Genomic DNA, 19,417 nt, shown 5'->3' with positions numbered 1-19,417 from the left:
CCCGCCGCCGCTCCCCGCTCGCTCCTCTGCTGAAGCGTCGCTCGCCGTCCCCGGGGGAGCCGGAGCGGGCCCGGCTGTGCGGGGCCGAGGCGGAGGGAGGCGGCTGGCTTGCGAAGGGAGGGAGAAACGCATTAGCGGCTCCGACGGGCAATTTGCACATGAATGAAGCACGAGGAAGAGCAGAAGAGGCTTGTCTGCCGGCCGGCGCGGCATTGTGGAAACAGAATTACATCTCAACGAGATCAAAAACCCATTAAGAAGATGGCAAATTACCATGTCTTCAGAGGGGATCTGTAACAGGAGATTATGTTGTTGGCCGAGATTAGCGGGCCCCTTAGTTCAAACCTGCCGGTGGTTAGCAGTGCGGGTAACGAGGACGATGGGGCACTGGATGGACGCGCGATGGATATTTTAATTTGTTTCGCTGCCTCACGCCGCCGGTGTAGCTGAGGCCGGCCGGGAGTTGAGGCGGCAGAACGCGGCTTTTGCCGGGGTTTCTCGCTGTGTGTCTCAGCCCCGCGCAGGAGGTCGCAGGACCCCGACCGCCGTGTCCAGCCGTTGGAGCCAGGCATGGGGCCCGCCATCTTGTGTGGGACCAGTCACGTGTGTGGGACCAGCCACGTGAGCAGGAGGTGCGCGCGCTGCACGCAACCGTTGCCTCGGCCGGCGCCATTTTGAGGGTCGCTGGCGTAATGGCGCGGCGCTCCTTCTACAGCTAATGATGAAGCTGGCCGCTATAAAAACGTGATACCTACGCCTAGATAGTCTTGTCTGTTAAGGTATTTCTAGTTAGCTGTTTAATTGGTCAGTGCAATGTATTAGAGTGACCTGAAGGCCTCTTTTCTGAATGATGACTGGTATATGAATAATGAAGGGGTCTGGTCTCATCACTGAGAAGTACCTAATTGCTTGTATTCTACTGGTATAGTTACTTGACAATTGTTTGTTAAATTTCTCTGTGCTGTGTCTGGCTGAAGTACTCAAATACTTTTTACAAGCCTTATGCAATCCTAGTTCTTCAATGTCTTGACTTTTTTGTTGGAGTAGTTAAAATGCTTTTTTCCTTTATGATTCTGTTCTTTTTTTTTTCTTCTTTATTTATGTTGATCAGTGCACTTTTCTAGTGGCACATAACATGGCACTATGGGATTATTCTATGAGAGACAAGAGAAGTGCAACATGATAATTTCAAGCTGGTTATTAAATCTACAGTTACTGTCTTAGGAGAGACTGATAAAATGGTCACTGTTGAAACACACAATATTTAAGTGGCAAGATCTGATCACCAATTCAGGGTATGCAACAAGCATGAAAACTTATAATATTGATAAAAATGCCAGATGTGGGGCCAGTAGAAACAAATTCTCAGTTGATGGTAGCTTTAATGTTCCCTGAAAGATACAGAGATTACATACTTTTTTTTTTTAATATATAAGTAATGCATACATAGAAGCATAAATGAATATATTTTATTTGTACATTTAACATGTGTAAATGCACCATGAATACTTGCAGTTGCTTTTTAACTATTTGCTTGTTCAAAGACCTTGCTGCTGACAAGCCCTATCTCACACTCTTTATTTCAGACTGTGTTTCTATAACTTTTAAGTTACAGAAATATTATGTGTCAGAGGAACTGGCACATCAGTTTGCATTTTCATATAAAACATTTAATAGTACAAAATATGTTTGTCCATAAATACCTGTGATCACTAAACAAACCTTACAAGCTGAACGTAGAAAAAGTTAGGATGCTTTATGTTTCTTTGTGGCTTGCGTAGGTATTAAATAATACAAGTTTTCTTGTTAAAGCAATATGAAAAATAGCTGTGGGCTGGCAGTGTTATATTGATGTTACCCTTGTGTCAGAATGTAATCGCTTCTACGTAAAAGTGAAATTATTTCTAGTTGTCTCTAGAAGGCATGCATTGTAATTCAGGACAGTTTTCAGTATTTTTCTTCCTTGTGATGAGAAATAATCATCTCTTACAAGAAAAATATATACAGCTTTCTTTTGTACAACAACTCCTTCATTTTAGGAGTTCAATTCTATTTTGCAGAACCACAAAATGTGGTTCCTAAAACAAACCAACCAACAAACAACCCCACCCCACCAAAAAAAAACCTCACTCCAAGTGAGTCGGTCCTTGGATTTTGGGAGTCCATGTACTGTATAATACTGTGTTTCCTCTTCACCTTTGCCAGCCTCCTTGTGTTGAGACTTCATTCTCAGTAATATCTCTAGAAGCTTATGCAACATGAAGGTCTGTACAGATGTGTAGTACCAAAATGCTTTGACTACAAGTGCTGATTCAGTCTTGCACAGCAGGGAGTGATGTTACTGTTTTACAGGTGAACAACTGAGGCAGGTGAATCACTGAGGCAGGAGCAAGAGGAACAATCATTTTTTAGCCTCTTTGACATCAGGATGTTTTTCTGCTTGGTTAAATATAGCTGGATATCCAGTTTTGGTCATCGGACTGAGATAGTTGAAGACAATTGATTTGCGTCTGCCAGGGTTTCCTGTTTAGTCCTGTGCTTGCAAGAGAGGTAGCAGAAGCATTACATGAATATCATCATATCTTGCGGACTTCAGGGCTTGTTGTGTATTCCGTTGCCAGGACCCTAATTGCTGCTAAGACTTGTGGTGGGATATATGAGCTCTGTTTTTGGCAGCCGCTAACCAAATCCTCTGACGATTACAGCTACATCAGAGCATTCATTGCTAATAGGCTTGTAGGAGCACCTGTCCCATTTACCTATCCTACTGTTTAAAAGAAAGTGGTCCAATTTGGATTGAGGCTAGTCATTTGCACTTCTGTTTCCAGAAATCGTATTGACATCAGAACATTGTAATATTGATATTTGAAAAAAATAGTGGCTCTGTACATAGCGTAGATTTGCCAGAGAGGGCACAGTGCTATATATCAGTTTCCTTTCCACATGCAAACAGTTTCTCAGGTATTGCAAAGTTTTTGTCTCTTGGATTCTTCTGTGTTGTTTCCACATATCCTTCTGTTACGTATTGCAGATTGGACTTCTGATTGACAACTGAAAAATAAACACACATTTATTACTGATTTTGTACAGAGTAATATCGTGTATATATATACATATAAATGATGTGATGTAATGCAGGTTACAGAATAGTCAAGTTACTAGTTTGTATTAGAAGTGGTTTAAACATATCGTATTTCAAAATACTTGAAAAAGGAAGAAAAGTTTAAAAAATGCTTTGGCAATAATTACCAGTCCCCTCCCCCCTTTTTCTGTGCTGCTGTAAACCCATGTTTAAAGATGTTAGCAAAATTTCCTCATTTTTTGCCATCTAGGCCTATTCACCTGCCAAAAGCTGCTTTTGTTTATACAGAGTCCAGTAGTGGAGTAGAGATATTACAGCTGAGGAGGCTTACAGATCTGCCTCCATCTGTAGCCACTGCCTGAGGACAGAACCGATGAAACATCGAGGTGTTGTTGGTGAAATCAGACAATAGGCATTTAGGACTGTTAAATAGTAGAATTCCTAGTATGTACTACACATACTGTTTTTAATAGCATTTTTGCAGATGAAATACAGAAAGTAGAGAAAGCCATTGTGATTATCCAGTCTGACCCATTGAATAAAAAGCAGTGTTTTTTATTCTGCACAGTTTTACATCATTCCTGTTGAAGCTATGGTATCTGAGGTGGACATGGGTATGAAAGATTTGGTTTTAGACTATTCAGATTTAAAATGTGCAATTTGCAAATACCTGCATACAATAAGAGTAACAGCAGTGTGCTTTGGCAGTAGTCAGTAGCAGTGATCTAAGGGGAATTAGTTTGGGTTGGCTGAAGCTTTTTACCTTGTCCATTCTTCTCATGGCCTGGATTGTCTTCATTAGACCTGGATTTATAACTCTCCAGTGTCTGCTCTGATGTATCATTCTCTGTGCAGAAAACAAATGTAATTAAGATGATGAATTTTTTCCATGCTTCTTGCTGCCTCTCTGCCTTGAACATAAAAATCCTGAAAGACTGGTTAAAATGACAGTTCACTCATTCCGAAGCATGCGAGAAAGATACTGCTTAAAACAACAATTTTGTTGGCTTTTGCCATCTGCTATCAGCTGAAGCTTGGCCTGAGGCCATCATTTACAGGGCCTCTTCAACAGTTGTTTGCAGCACATCACAGTGACTGCTTATAGGAGAAGGATGTTTAACCAGAAGCCTAAAAGAGTATTTTTTTTGTTTCCTGATAACAGGCCCCTCAGCTGTCCGGCCCCTCATATCCTCTGAAATAAACTTTCCCTCTGAAATAACCAGCATTAGCATTTATTCTGACAGTGCCATCACTCACCTCTCTTCCACAATCCGTGAGCTTTTTTCAGCTTCCTCATAAAAAACAAGACTATGATGAGCAGCACAAAAATGAGAGCAGCCACCAAGACTGGCAGCAGAAGATTGTTCTCCTTCTTTTTCATGCCTTCAGATTTTATATCTTGCTCTGTAAAAGAGACAGATGTACATTGATGTTGTTAGACCTGTGAGTCTTCGGTAATTAAGAACAGTCTGTCCCGGACCAGGCCAGATGAAAATGGTAGCCATGCAGAAGTCACTTGATTGGACTTACTTTAGGGAGATGAGGTCAAATTTTTTTCTGTCGGTATGAACAAGCGAAACTGATTCAAATCAGTGGAATTGTGCCCTGCCACATCCTGCAGGCAATTTAGCTTATTTCTAGATGCCAGAAGTGGTTTCGTTTTTGTAGTCTCTCCCCGATAGCGCTAGCTGGCGTTATCCTAAATGTACTGACTGTGGCAGTTTGGAGTGGACACTTGGTCAGAGAGAGCCAGCTTAATTTTACGTAAGCTTATTGCATGTTTGGAAGCTGTCATTGAGGAGTATTAACTAGGGCTTACTGGAGGTGATGGTGGAAATCCCAGTTAAATTTTCACTTGGTGGTGAGGCTTCTGTCCTGTAAAGTTCTTCTGTGACTGTTCCATTGAATGCCATCTCAGTCCCTGGGGAAATGAAAAGGAAAACTATTTCTCTGAAGGGCAAAGGAATGCTTAAGAAACCCATATTTTTCCAGCACCTCTGAAGTCATGGGCTTGTGGTAATGCAGCAGAAATAGACTTCTGGAACCCTTGACTTAAAGCTCTGTGCTCACTTCCTTAACGTTGTGTTTCTTTTAAATAAAAAAATAACCTAAGCTTTATGAACAGAAAATCCTCAGAACCTCTTACAGTGTTGAACTCTGTGGTTTCCGTTTACAGCCAAATTAAAATTAAGCTCGGCTTTGGCTGCTTGTTTTTGTCCTTTCTACTTGCTCCCTCTTCCTCAGCTCGCTTTGCTTGCTTGCAAAAACAGGAATGTGCAGATATTTTCTTCTTTAAAGTAGATATTTTTCTTTCTATTCCTGTCCCAGACTATCTTTTGCTGTCTTCCTGGTCCACAGTGGTCCAACCACCCACAGTTTGAGAAATGCTGTTGTACGGACACTACTGTGTCACTTCTGATGATGTAACATACCATTGGGGATGTTGTAACTCCAAGTACTGGAGAATTCTTCATCTCCTACTGCAGCTGGTGTTATTTCTGACCCTGTAGAAACAGAGAGATGGGTTCTGACTTTCTTACGCACATAGACAATGTATCATTGTGTAATTAACCTTGATTCGTAATGACTTTGCATATCGCGTCTACCAAAACTTTACATCAGAGATTTTCTTCCTTATCAGTTACATACGCACATCTGCTGAAAACCGTGTTAAAAGAAACAGACCTTTTCACTCTTCTGTTTGCAAAGAATTGTCTAATTCTTCAGTTGAGTAAATACAAAATTTGCCGTGTGCTAAATGCACTGATGATCTTTGTTGCACACTGCCACCTAGTGCAACCATTCAGAGAAATCTGAGGCTCAGCTCAACGCCTTGCAGTTTTAGCAGGCGGTGGCCAGTTTGTCTGCTTGTAACATATATAGTTCTTCTGCATCTAAAGAGAGAAGGTTAGTCTGCTCTTCTGGTTATAAACTGAGGTGCTATGAAATTAAGACGAAATGAAACTCAACATTATACTGTGGGTAGCTTAGGGAAAAGGCTGGACTGCTGTTCAGATCTGACTTTGCTGTGGTCACTGGGGAAAAAGGTGAAACAGTTCTGAACACTGTGCAGATATTCTTCAGTGCTAACAGCAACTGTTCTTTTACAGTCCTAGTTCTAAATAAAGATACTCTAAGATATTTTCTGTGATAGATGTTGTGTTTATCTGACCTGTGTATTAATTAAAGAAAGGCCAAGCACTTAAGGCCTACCTGTTGAGTGCTCATTCTCGGAGATGCTTGTACCTACATCCAGTGCAGTTGGGGCAGGATTTGTAGTTATCGCTGAAAAAAACCAACAGCAGTGCAACTTAGAGAGCACTTTCTAAGCTTTTGTTGAATCAATAAATTTAAGGAGAAATCAAGTAAGGATTATTAGATCCATGCTGAAGATGAGTAAATGGGCAGAAGGAAAATTCTGCTCTGTGAATTATTGGGCAAGAGGCTTCAGAATTAATTTACAATATGTACACCCTACTAGCTTTCCACATGGGTGTGTCTAATACACTGTAGACATGGGAATCTCACAGCTTTTTGTGCACATAAACACTTTGAATTATCTTTAAAGCTTTAGGACAAGCACTAGAATTCCGGCAGCAGCATCAGAGAACAGTCTGGCTGCTAATCAGACCTGACTGGGCTGCTGTGGCTTAATGTTCAATGAATTTTAGGGTAGTTAAGCAGGAAAAAAGCCCCCAAATCTTAGTTTGGAATTCTTTTGCCCCAGATAAAACTGTCATTTAAAAACAGATTCCGAAAACACAGGACAGTAGAGCATGGACTTCTGTTTTGCATGTGTATCTGCACAACTTTCGCCACTTTAGAGGAGTGAAATGGACGAGCCACTGCTCAAATAGTGCTGACGTTATTACCAGTCCTAGTGAAGCTCTCAAACTGGAAAGATGCAATCAGTTTCTCTTCTCTTAGCCCTTCATGGTGAACAATGCAACTGGATGTTGAATTGGGCCTGTACGCAAGTACTGTCAGCGTGCTGGTTGTGGTCCATTTCTTCCCATCGGCTTCTAACTTGTGCTTAGTGTCACCTATACAACCATTGGAAGAAAACATTTAAGTACTTTCCAGTCAAGAGCAATTTAATGAAAAACCTTACAAGTGCAAACTACATTACTTCACTGTGCTAAAGCAGCACCTGATTACCAGGCACAAGTGGTTCACTGTGCAAATGGATTACATGGGAGCCCAAAGACAACAAGGTAATTTTTCCTTCCTCTTCCACTTAACCCAAAGCCTCCACTCTGTTTCATGACTCACCAGGGGAAAATCTCCTGCTGCAACACTGCTCACACAGGCACTGCTGCGTTGCATAACTGCAGCAAAATGTCCGAACATCCACCTGCACTTTTGGTCCCTACCGAGTGGAATAAATTGCTTAGTTGTGTGCCACAGCCACAGATGGCCAGCAGCTTGGAGTCTAGCAGGCTAGGACCTGCTGTTTTGAAGCACGACAGAGATCAAAGTTCTGATTCTCCTACATGATAATCCAAGGGCATTGGATATGTTTCTAAGTAGCTGTGAAACTGTTAACCCAAAACACAGGGAAGCTGTTAAATTTTTATTGGTGTACAATATTTACATTTGCAAGAAATAAACATTGATACAGCTCTTAATTCCTGTATCCGTTCTCCATCATCTCTACCATACAGGTCTGATTCTTCCCATTTTACAGCTGGGGGAACTTAACACAAAAATCAATTGTCTTGGCAGAGTAAATTCAGAGAGCCATATAACAAGGAAAGTATTCCTACATCTCTGTTTAGTTCTTAGTCTTCTTGATCATATTAAGTTCTATTCATTTATATTATATGGAAAAATAAAGAGGTATTTCGTGTGAAACTAGGAGATAAATGACTAAATTCCAGACATGTTTAAATAGCTCTGGTGGAAAAGGGAGTTTTTTCAGATTTTTACCTTAAGTGTCCATCATGACACAATAATCTGTACTACCTTTTCCTATTGTTGATCTATTGAAATGAATTAGTAGTGCTTTCTCTTGACTTGTTACCCTCAGTAACATCTGTATTCTTTAAATAAGAGAAATACCTTGATTCCAAATTAGACTTTATAGGTAACTTGCTATATCACATAGGCCAGTATTTCTCAACCTTCTAATCATTTCCTGTGGGGTCATATAAGGAGATGCAAAAGGGTTTCAGAGTGTTTTTGCTAGAAAGGAAATAGTCTTTAATTACCAGCAACAGCTCAGTAATTACAGCTGGTTTGCTCCTGCTGGGCCATGGTGGAACTGAGGTGCTGCCAGTAATTAAAATGTATTAGCTATTTTCTGATTGTTATAAATATTTGCAGTTAGTGATTAAAGCTGGGAATGAATGGGACAGGAAAGGGTGTTACTCAATGATAGTCACCTGCAGAAAAGGAATGGCACATACAGAAAGCTTGAGAAACACAGAATTAGGACAGTTATTTTTTCTTTTCAAATATGCTAATTTGCATCTGCCACAAACAGACCACATGGTGAATCAACACTTCTTTGTAAAAATATTTCTCATCCAAAACCCACCTGGAATTAAACCAGTCAAATAAACACACACAGGCTCTCCATTGCTTAATTACACTTCCCAGATGCCTATGGGATATAAGGTTGAAGGTCAGGTAGTTCTTGTTGGTTTAAAGTGCTCTAATACCTGCCTGGTACCAGTATTAAAAATCTAAGATGCAAGGAGGAGATAAAAGTAAGTATAGGTTTTTGTCGAACTAAGTGGAGAAATGCATGGTTGGGTTTACATGTTATGGAAAGTGTCTAGTGTCTCTTGAGTTGTGTATTGTAATATTACAAATATATTTTATATCGAGATTCTTTCAAGTTTAAGGAAGCCCCTTTTTTTAGAACAACAACAAGAATAATGTGTCTAAAAGCTTAGAGTTGACGTGCTGCTTCCCCAGACTCTTGCGTATCTTTATAGGTGGTGTTCTCCCAGATCCCTGCCAAGTCATACACAGCCTAGCTCTTTGCAGACATGCATATGATTTCAGAGTGTGCTTTTTCAAGATCCATACATGACTACAGACCACCTTCTCCTCCTGAAATTACAGATACCTTACTACCCTTCCTTTCATGTAGCTCACTTAGCAGGCACGCTACTTCCATGGAGTTAGTTCCTTAAAGCATAGAGCTTTATGCAGTTGCATTAATGCTTGTACAACAGGCAGCTTGGATTTCTTTTTTTAGTCTTGATTTCTAGCTATATTCAGGCCAGCACACTTCTCTGTTGTTTCCTAGAGATCCTAGTTACAAAAGCCATCTTAGAAAAAAGATTATAGACTAAGCTTTGAATATGTTACTTTGTGATACAAAATACAAACTGGAGCTCGTTAACTGGTGAAAGAAAATAATTTGCATCTATGGGTATTTTCCTCACTCATTAGTGAGGATGTACATTTCCTCTCTAATGTGTTATAGCTAATAAGGTAGCTATTATTACAACTCGGTCTTTAAAACAACTTTTTATATTGTACAGAAGTGAAATTTAGCTACCTGATGGCTCTATTCCTTTTCATCTCTGTCTGCCTAGGTGTATGCAGGTCTATCAATGGGCAGAACGTAGCAGGATGCTGTGGGCTGGGTTCCCTGAGGTTTGTTCTTGGTTTTGGTGGTGAACTGCTGCTCTCTGTCTGTGAGCAGATTAATGAGAGAAAGGCTGCTGGGGTGACTGAGCTGCTCGGTGAAACTGAACAGAATCTGTCTACTATATTGAAAATGGAAATAGTTATTACAGATTTGTTAACTGACTTTATACTTTGGTTCTGGAAATTGTGCCTCCAGAGTCTTGATTTCATTTTATTTCAGTGGACGTTCAGTTCAGATCTTCAGAGGATTTTGGTGCAAAGTGCTTTTGTTCTGAGTTGAGTTTGAGCTAATCACATGAGCTTTCTCTCCCCTGTATAACCACTAGACTTTAGTACTGACTTTACTCCAAAAATGTATCACCAGGGGCTGAGCCACACTAAATGAATGGAGGTTGAGTGGTACTCTTTGTAGAAAGAGTTTAACCATTTGGTGTCTCTAAACATGTCCGAGGTTGATAAGAAGAAATTTTTAGTAACCAGTGCACGGTCCTTTAACACTTACCAGGAAGCTCTATCCCATTGTCCAACAGCCAGGTAATCCGGGGCCGCGGTTTGCTTCCTTTGGTGTAGCAAGACAGTGTAAGGCTTTTTTCTGTATCTTGAGATGCTTCCACTACTGGTTTGGAAGGAGCAGCTGTGGCAAGAAGACTTACAGTCAGTTGTATATTTTTCTGCTCATTTTTATGAATACCTGTATATATCTCATATTATTTGGGAAGCCTGAGCTAAGACCGGGTTTACATTGTGTTAAGCACTGTACAGCTGCATGCAAAAATGCAATTCTTGAGTTCAGGAACTGGCTTTGTCTTTTTATTCCTCTGTCCCAGAGCAAGTTAGAGCCGTAACAAAGCTCTTGTGACTGCTCTTAATTTCAGTTGCTCGAAGGGACTCTATGCCAGGAAGGGATTAGAACTCCCTGGTTATGCATGTCTCTCCCCTTTATGCTAGCCGTAATAAGGAGGAGAAGAGGAAGAGTTGACTAGCATCTTCCTGGGACTCTTCCTCCCTTGTGTCTCCAAAGATCGAAAGAGAGAAATCAGCATCAAGCCGTATCCTCTGCAGCCTGAGGCCAGATGAAACAGACAGCCTGCTTGCTATCTACACTGTTGTGCGTTCAGGATACTCTTTAAGCTCTGACACATATTAGCATGTAATGGTACTGCAGCATTGCTGGGTCAGATCCTGAAAGGTATTAATGGCCTGAAAGATGCAGACTGATGCCTAAATACTTTCAGAAATTTGCTGCTTTCTTTCTCTCCTCCCAAACAGAATGGCAGGCTTTTTTAGCAGCAGCACTGCTGTAGGAGAATGATAGGTTTTTGTTAGGTCTGTGTGTAAGTTCAGCTTCTTTACATGAACTTACCTAACACCTTAACAGTTCTGTTCTTGGTTTTGAGCAGGGTGCCATAGTAGAAGCATTTATATATGCCTTCATCATGCACTGTTATGTTAGACAGTCGGATAGATAATTCTTCCTTTGAATAATGGATAAGTTTGTACCTCTGATCTCTTAAACCTGTAAGGGGGAGGAAAAAAAAGCCCAGCATGTTATGTATGTTGGTACATAAGAGCAAGACAGATAATCAAAGCATGAATGAATGAGACTGTTTTTGTTTAGTGAATTTTTTTTATTCATGAACACTTGACATGGGCAGTTCTAGCACAAAGTATTTCTAGCTGGTGCTGCAATAGTACAGACAGCAGTAAACTAAAGAAGAATGTGCATGCTGTCAAGGCGGGGAAGCAATATGTTTTTTCCCCCACTTTGAATTTTTTTAAAACCCTGGAAAGAAGTTTAGTTTGGCAAGTGAAGGGTGTTTTTCCAGTTGTCAGGAAAGCGAAGTGGAGTCCTTGGCTTTGACCTACGCTTCTTTGTGATCTTGTGCAAGCCATTTACTCTCTTTGCCTTAGTTTCTCCTCCATCGAAAGGAATAATAGCATTATTTGACACCTGGATTACCACACAAGATGATTACATATCTTTCCATAGTAAGAAACAGTCAGTGACCCTGAGTAGCACAGACCAAGTCAGGGTGGTGCATGAGGATTGAAGTCGTTTGCCTAGGGTCGTGGAGCTGAAGTCTCAAAGCCTTCTTTGTTTGACTCCTTTTATGTTTCCTTTTCACTAACTTCCCTCCATCCTTTTAGACCTGCCTCTAGGCATTCAGTGGGTCTTATTCGGGTGTTCTTAGCTGTTACAGCGGTTTGGATTCTTTAAATACCTAGATGGATAAGTTTAAGTAAATGTTGGGGTGTGAGGACATGATACATGGTCAGAGCAGTGATATGACCTGTGAATATAGAACACAGAGCCAAGGTATATGAATTGGGGGCCATTTTTCATTCCCCATTCCCTAACTCATTATTTGGCGTTGAACGACTCACTTCACCTCTTTGGGTGTATTTCATGGTATATAAATGAACGCTTAAGGTCACCCCACACCATCTCTTTATTAACTGCATATTAATTGGCAGGCTGTTTCTATTCTCCCATCCTTGTCTAAATAACTGAATTTTAATGAGACCTTCTCTTAGAATATCTCTGCCCTGCTGTGCAGTCCCCTTTCTCTCTGTAGACTTTCTAGTCCTTCCTTCATTCCTCCTGCAGGATGACCTGTAGGAATCTGTGGATCAAGCCAGAGAGTCACATTGACTTTTCCAGCAATCACAGCACAGAAAGTAACTATCTGCCTTTAAAGTGAACTGAAACTGAGGATGTGAATTACCGTTAGGGAGACAAAGACCTTAGAAACGTTTTTTTCTATTTTTAATTTTTAGCCGGAATTTTATAAAAGTACAGATTAGGGAAAAAATCACAGCAGTACTATAATTTATGGAAGTAATTACATATTATAAAATGGATTTTGAAATCACTGTGATGTAAGACTTGTAGCTAGTTTGCCATGTTTTTAGCTGCAGTGACACTAGAGGAAACTGCTTCGTGAAGTGGTTTATTGGAGAAGCAGTGTGACAAAGGTTCACTGTGTCCATTCAGAATAAAAAATGAAAATGTCCATGTGCAGCGTCAATTTTAGTTCCTTTCTAAATGAGGATTTTTAAATTGTTTTTTAAAAGGAAAAATTCTGATGTTTTCAACTTAGTAAGGAACCAAATACTTTACAAGCTCTAGTCTGTGTTGGTTTTATGTCATGCATCTTACTGAAGGATAATCATAGTGTGTTGAAACCTTGGGTTGAATTGTCTGGCGATTTAGCACTGATACCATTTTGTTCATTTGGCTTAGGGTCTGATCTTGTAGACGCTGGTGGATATGTTCCTTCTCTAACTTTTTTAAACTGCTGTGTCAACTCAGGAAAATTTTAAAAGTCATCAAAGGGGCTACCTCCATTAAAAGATACAGATGCTTAAAACAGTATTTGGGCACAATTAAGTGCCTCGGTCCAAAATTGTTTGCATGGAAAGAGAGTGTTTGTGACTCTAGGCAAGGCCATAGAGGACTTGTGTAAATGAAAGGATTAGTTGGTACTGTTGCTTGCTCCTTCAGTGTAAAATACAGAGGACATGCATATATGTAAAATACAGAGATAACTATGATGGAGAGGGGCATTACTCCTAGGTCTTCCAATTCTTAGATGCATGACCTGACTAACAGACTTCAACAGGAGAGAAAAACAACTACTATAGCCCACTGTGATTCTCAAAACCTGGACGTGTAAGCAGCACAGTGGGGGTTGAGCTAGCACTGTTTCCTTATTGATTAGCTGTCAGTGGCTCAGCATTGAGGCTTTTTTGGATCCCATTAGTATCTAATGGTTCATATGTGTTGCACAGAATACTGAATTCAGGATCCTGGATTACCTAGGAAACAGTTTCCTAACATATAGATGTATGAGTCGTTTATGAGACTCTAAATTTCTAATGATCATTCATCTGACTTGCTCTTGCAACCGAATAAATAAGAGCAACAATTATTCTTGACATTTTCCATTTAGAAATACTGTCAAAACCTGCTGGGAATGCTGTTTGGTAGGTTTGATGCAGGTGGCAAGATCTTGTGTCAGGGATTTCCAGAGAGCAACCGAAGAGGACACTTGGTTCCTGCACAGTTTCAGTGGGAGCCAGGTACCCCGTATCATTTGGATAAATCTCAGTCATTATTATTGTTCTTCAGCCTGACGGCTTTATCAAGTGTGGATACAGACTAGGTGCTGAACAAATGGGGAAGACAAAGGCAGTCCTCACTTTCTCAAAACTCTTGAATTTGGACTGATGAGGAAAAAGGAGAATGGGGAGACATAAGCTGTGCAGAGTGGAAGGGAACAACGTAATTGCAACTGTGGGTTTGTTGGTATAAATTAGAAGCCACTGCTTGTCTTCTAAACATTTGCCTCTTGATATACAACTCTCATGCTGCTCATGAGCAGAGGAGCACCCAGGGCTTTCAGGCAAGCGCACAGAACATGTCCCTCCTATAAGGCGAGAGTGGTTCATTGCGCTAACCTGGTGGTAGTGGTAGTAAACACAGTTCATTCCAAAAGCTCTGCTGCCAGACCACTCTTGTGAGGTTTCCGTTTCATCAACTTCCTGCTAGAAACTGAATGTAAAACAATATCAAGTGGTTGGGTAGCAAGTGAGTCAGACCTGGCCTTGGGTGGAAGCTAGGAAAGCCCAGTTCTAACTGACCCTCCAACTCCAAGTGGAAACTCTGTTGCATTCAGTTTTCACACTTACCCCGCTGGTCGTTCAGAAAAATGGCAAACCCGTGAGGGTTTAACCACTGCCGGGCAGAACTATCGTCACTGCCAAGACTGCAGTGGAGGTTTAAGTCCTCGCCTTCCTTTAGAGTTACAGTTTCACCGTCAACTTCTGGAAAATCCCCTGCCAGCAAAGAAGAAGAAAAAAAAAAAACCCCAAACCCAAGCATTAAAATGTGACATGAAGTAAAGAGACAGCATTTCTTGCCAAGTAATGTGGCACTTTTTGCTTTTTTTGAGTGGTAAAGGTTTTTCTCTGTGAGGAATCTTACCAATATGATTGTATTGGTATAACTTAATCGCAGTCATTGGACTCCTGTAATTCCCCATAAAGATATTCTTCCAAATGAAGTATGTTGGCATGCAGAGTTGAGATTGGTAATATTTGTGGTGCAGAAACTCTCAGTGGAAATGAATGCCAGCAGTGTGGCAGAAACATAACAGCCCACTACACAGCAATTTTACTTTATCTGTGGACATTCTCCTCTAATCTGCCTTTGGTGCCAGTAAGGCTCTGATTCCACCCATGGGTTGATGTGCTTGTTCTCAATTAGGCCTGTTTTCAAGATGACAAATGGAGGGACAGACACACCAAATGACTAGCCTGAGGTTATGCAACCGCCCATCTGGGATGTGAAAACAGGTTTCTGAAGTCTTAAGTGCCATGCACCAGGCTATAGCTTGATGCATGATGCTTGAGTTATCCAGAATTTGGTGTCTGCTAAGACTTGTACCGGGGGTTTGTGATGCTGCTTCACCTGCCAGCATGGCCAGATGTAGTCTTCAGCTGTTATTTCACACGAGTCAATGAAGAATTGATAGCAGATCCATTTAGCTAACATGTTTTCTTTGTATGTTAACACAGAAATTAATTTTCATTCTTCCATGTTCCAGTTTGGAGCTGTTGGACCTGATTTGCAAGCATGTGTGACTGAAGAGTAGCTGTGAATGATCAGCACCTCTGAAAATTAGGCCTTTTTTTATTCACAAGGGGTAACACTGCAGTCACTTTGAACTGTCACAGAGCTGCTTTTGAAGACAGGATCCACCAATCTGGCCTGACACAGGTTGCTGAAGTGTGATTTCACTCTCTCCTCCCAGTTCATTTTTCAGACAGGCAGTAAAGTGTGTTTTTCTTTTCTCAGACATTCTGAGATATATAATACACTTTGTGAAAATATTTTATGAGCTGGAATGAGTTGTCTTCTCCAGTAAAAGCATGCCATGGAGAAATTACTAAGAGCAATGCCTGGGTTAGAGTTAAGTATGTGTCAGTAAGAGGATTTTATTTTTCATTCCTGTTTTTTTTGTGTGTGTGCCTGTGTGAGTGTGTGTGTGTTTCAATTTTATTTTTCAGATAGCTGTCTGCAGCAAGTTCCTACTGAGTACATGAGCACTTGCAGTTTGGGGAAATGAATCTTTATGGGCTTCAGGAAGGCTTTTAATTTTCTTAAAAACATTTTAAAAAATAACAGAAATGAAGATATTTTCGGATGTTCCCAAGGGGATCTGTTGGCATGCCTGACCCTTGACTTGAGTACATGTGGCATTTCTTGAGCCGGAGTTGCATGGAGAAATGGTCAGTGATGTAGCCTAGTATTTTCACAGGTAGCAAATACATCAGGGATCTTTTCTTTTTTTGATCTGATTTACCATCATGTACGTCAGCGAGAACCTGTCATTATATTCTAATCCAATTAGAAGCATTGGTCTTGGCAAAGAATTTCTTCAGAGAAGTTACACATCCTATGTCATGTAAGAGGTTGGCTGAGAAGGCTGGTAGTGGCCTTTTCCTCTCCAAAATAGCATTGGGTGCCTCAGTAAATCTGGCTGACTTCTTAATAGGCGGTTAGGCCATTGGCTAGTATCATTACCAGTTCAGCTGCTCTCATGTAACAAGTATATTGATAGTGCTGATTAGAAGTGCAAGAACTATTTTCTGATATCATAATGGAGAATGAACCAGGATAATATTAACAAGGTTGCTACCATTGCAGAGCAATTAGACTTAGAAAAGAAACAAACCAACTGAAAATGACATAAAAATTACGGTCTAGAAAGAGATTTCTCCTTTTCAAGTGTCTGTCACCAGCAATCTCTCATTCAAGTGGCTTTGACGTATTTTGTCTTGGTTCACCTGCATTTCCTAGGGTTAGATTCTCTACTGGTTTCTCAGGGCTCATGCAACACAGGGATAGTTTGCAAAGGAGTGGTAGCATAAGGAAAACTTCCTTGCGTGAGTTCCATTTATAAAAACGTGTGTCACAAGGCTCATGTTCTTAAAGTAGCTAAGAGGGCCTTGTCTGTGGTTTTCTACAGGGCTTTTCTGCATTTTTACTGTTTCCTGTAACTAGCCGCAGAGTGGAGTCTATCAGGTCGCACCTTTAGAGGTGAGAGAAGCGAGACTCTGAATAAGAAAAGGTGGGGGGTTTTGCTTGCTTTTTTAGAAGGGGAAAAGAGCAACCCCCAGAACTGATCACACTCGTAATTTCCATGTGCGACCATGACTCATGGGCGAAATTTCCTTTCCCTTATGGGGGGCAGTCTTACGTGGCTGTGGCCTTCAAGCTGCTGTAGCCCACTGCAGTACAAACATGTAGGGGTGGGAGATGCTCCTCTGCCAGCTCTAGAGGACAGTGGTGCCACAGCCAGAGGATCTTCTACTCTGTAGATCCCCAGATGCCCCAGATACCTGGATAAAACTAGTTTGTTGTCAAGTGCAGGGGTGGGGTGAATCTCACAGCACAGTCCCATGATCATCAATGTCTCCTGGTCATATATTTCTAGATCTTACACAGAAATATGCTGCTGTATCCTATGATTGAAGTTATTAATAATAGGTAGGCAAAATCTGTGAGTTTTTTATGAAATGTGTTCTCCTTGGCCAGGCAGGAAATGGGAAACAGTTTCTGTGGGTTATCTCAGCTATCTGGGGCTTAGGTTCTGCTCTTCAGGAGGACCAGCCTTGGACCACCTGTACTTCTGGCTTTCCCTGCTCCCTGATACACACCTGGACCTAACTCTTCCCCTGTCTCCTTGACTCAACAGTTCTCCACTTGTTTTTCTAGGACAAGATGAGGAGCATGACTGTAAAGGACTTAGAGGCACCTTGTTTGCAACACAGGGAAACAAGAAATGGCTAGATTCAAATAGGCTGAATGGCTTATGCCTCCGGTTGTTACTGTTTTAGCCTTCAAAAAAACTCAGAAATTGTTACATTGTTGCACTGTTACCTTTAAAACTATAGTCTATAGAGACATCCTGTTTAATCAGTTATTTTTAACCTGTTGCTACAGACCTGTGGCCTGCAGACCTGTGTATCTGAGTTAATTCTAACGGTCCTGTGAAAGATAACCGAGAGCAGCTAGCTACTGTCAGTAGGCACGAATTCACCATGCAGGAGTCTCTGGCAATACTGTGGGAAGAGGGGTTGTACACCCAAAAGGAGTGAAAGCTGCTGATCTAGAGTAAGTCTAAAGAGCAGTGCAAAAACTATGCCAGCTAGGACATAACTGACACGTTTTTAAGGCCTGACTTCTCTTAAACACAATCAATAAGAATAAAATATCCTACGCATACTGTAATATAAAATACTTTGTTTTGACATGGAGATTTGATGAGGTTTCTATTATTTGTGCATGAGGCTGTTACCAAACTCTTAGAACAGCACTCTCTAGTTTCTGTTTCAGCATTTGTTAAGAAGGGAGAGGAACTGTTGTTTGGGCCAGCACCAGATTCATGCATGCATACCTCCTGCAAAGATCAGGAATGAAGCCTGCAAGAATCCGTATCTGTAGATAGCTGTCTTACTACTTTTCCTGCTCAGGTCTTTTGATATTTGATGTGGTCAAATGTGGATCTCACAGCTGTGTATGAAAGAGAGGAGATTAGCGGAACAGGTAGAAGCTACATCCTCTAACAGGAGTAAGGAGATTGGACATTTAAAGTGTTTTATGTTTTCAGAGTACTTTGCAAACACTTTCTAAATTATCCTGTGTTTTTGTATTAGCATCTTTTTACAAAATACATGAACAAAGACACGCATAGATATCCAAGCCATGAAAAGTAGGCAGTGATCCACTGTCCAAATTAAAGGGAGGATCTTTTGATTTCCATGTGCTTTTTCACCTAGAGTATGCCAGGAGGTGAATTGGCCTCACTGAAAATTGTATTTAGCTGGAATACAGCAACCCGTCTGTTTCAGCAAATCTCTTTGGAAACTGGGTGACAATACAGCATTGTTAATAAGTTAAGAAAACAACAACAGCAAAGTGCTCTCGCCTGTAGTTCAGTGAAGCACTGGAAATCGAGTTCTCAAAGCTGGACTCCTTGCAAAGGGAGGATCATGTAATCCAATGCATGTCACTTACCTTGCATGAGTAAGAGAGCTGCAATATGTAGCACCCGAGTGAAAGTCATGTTGTGGTGTCAGCGCAGGCTGTCTGTGCAAACTTCCTCTTCGCTCTGGTGATGCTGATGTGCAGCAGGTTCCTTTTCAACAGTGGGGAACAGATTTACCATGACTTCATCGCCACCAGGGTCTGTGCCTTTTTTTTTTTTTTCCCCCCTCCTGCTATTGCACTCTTCTCCCCGCTTCTCACATCTTTCCTGTGTCTTGGCGATTGCTGAGAAATAACTCATCTCATAGGTGCCCTAAAATAAAGCAGTGGGTGGCAGGAGTGGGACACATTGACCTTATGTCCCCTGCAGCTCTGTCTCATTCAGTGCCTGTGTGGGGGAGAGGGGAAGAGGCGTATGTGGAGGGAAGCAGCTAAAGATTAAGAAAAGAGTGGGGCAGTGATGAGGCAACAGTAAAGTGTGGTCTGAGGAACCCATACAGAGGTGATCTTACTGGGGTACTCTGTGCATGGTTTAGTGTGCAAGGACAGAGAGGCACCCAGGAAATTAGAGCATACTAGGTTGACACTGCTAGAGCACAGTAATTGCAAGGTGGTTTGAAAATGCAGCTATACATTTTGAATAGTTTAACTCCCTGATAAAAGCAGTCTTGAGT

At 41.1% G+C, this 19,417-nt stretch overlaps 1 protein-coding gene across 1 annotated transcript; it reads right to left on the bottom strand.

Annotated features, from left to right (window-relative positions):
• Window positions 1–1,405: 1,405 nt before the first annotated feature.
• CRTAM (cytotoxic and regulatory T cell molecule) lies at window positions 1,406–18,954 on the bottom strand. The gene is made up of 11 exons (XM_026099212.2): window positions 18,774–18,954; window positions 14,381–14,527; window positions 11,052–11,204; window positions 10,191–10,322; window positions 6,955–7,125; window positions 6,296–6,367; window positions 5,515–5,586; window positions 4,902–5,003; window positions 4,340–4,486; window positions 3,846–3,929; window positions 1,406–3,051 (listed from the first exon to the last, which is right to left on the bottom strand). Exons 1-11 carry the CDS (start codon window positions 18,820–18,822, stop codon window positions 2,921–2,923), a joined length of 1,260 nt encoding a protein of 419 aa, XP_025954997.2. The 5' UTR covers window positions 18,823–18,954; the 3' UTR covers window positions 1,406–2,920.
• Between the last annotated feature and the right edge of the window lie 463 nt (window positions 18,955–19,417).

Source organism: Dromaius novaehollandiae, chromosome 21 (genome assembly GCF_036370855.1).
Source record: "Dromaius novaehollandiae isolate bDroNov1 chromosome 21, bDroNov1.hap1, whole genome shotgun sequence".
Classification (NCBI taxonomy): domain Eukaryota; kingdom Metazoa; phylum Chordata; class Aves; order Casuariiformes; family Dromaiidae; genus Dromaius; species Dromaius novaehollandiae.
This window is presented reverse-complemented; position numbering and strand designations above follow the sequence as displayed.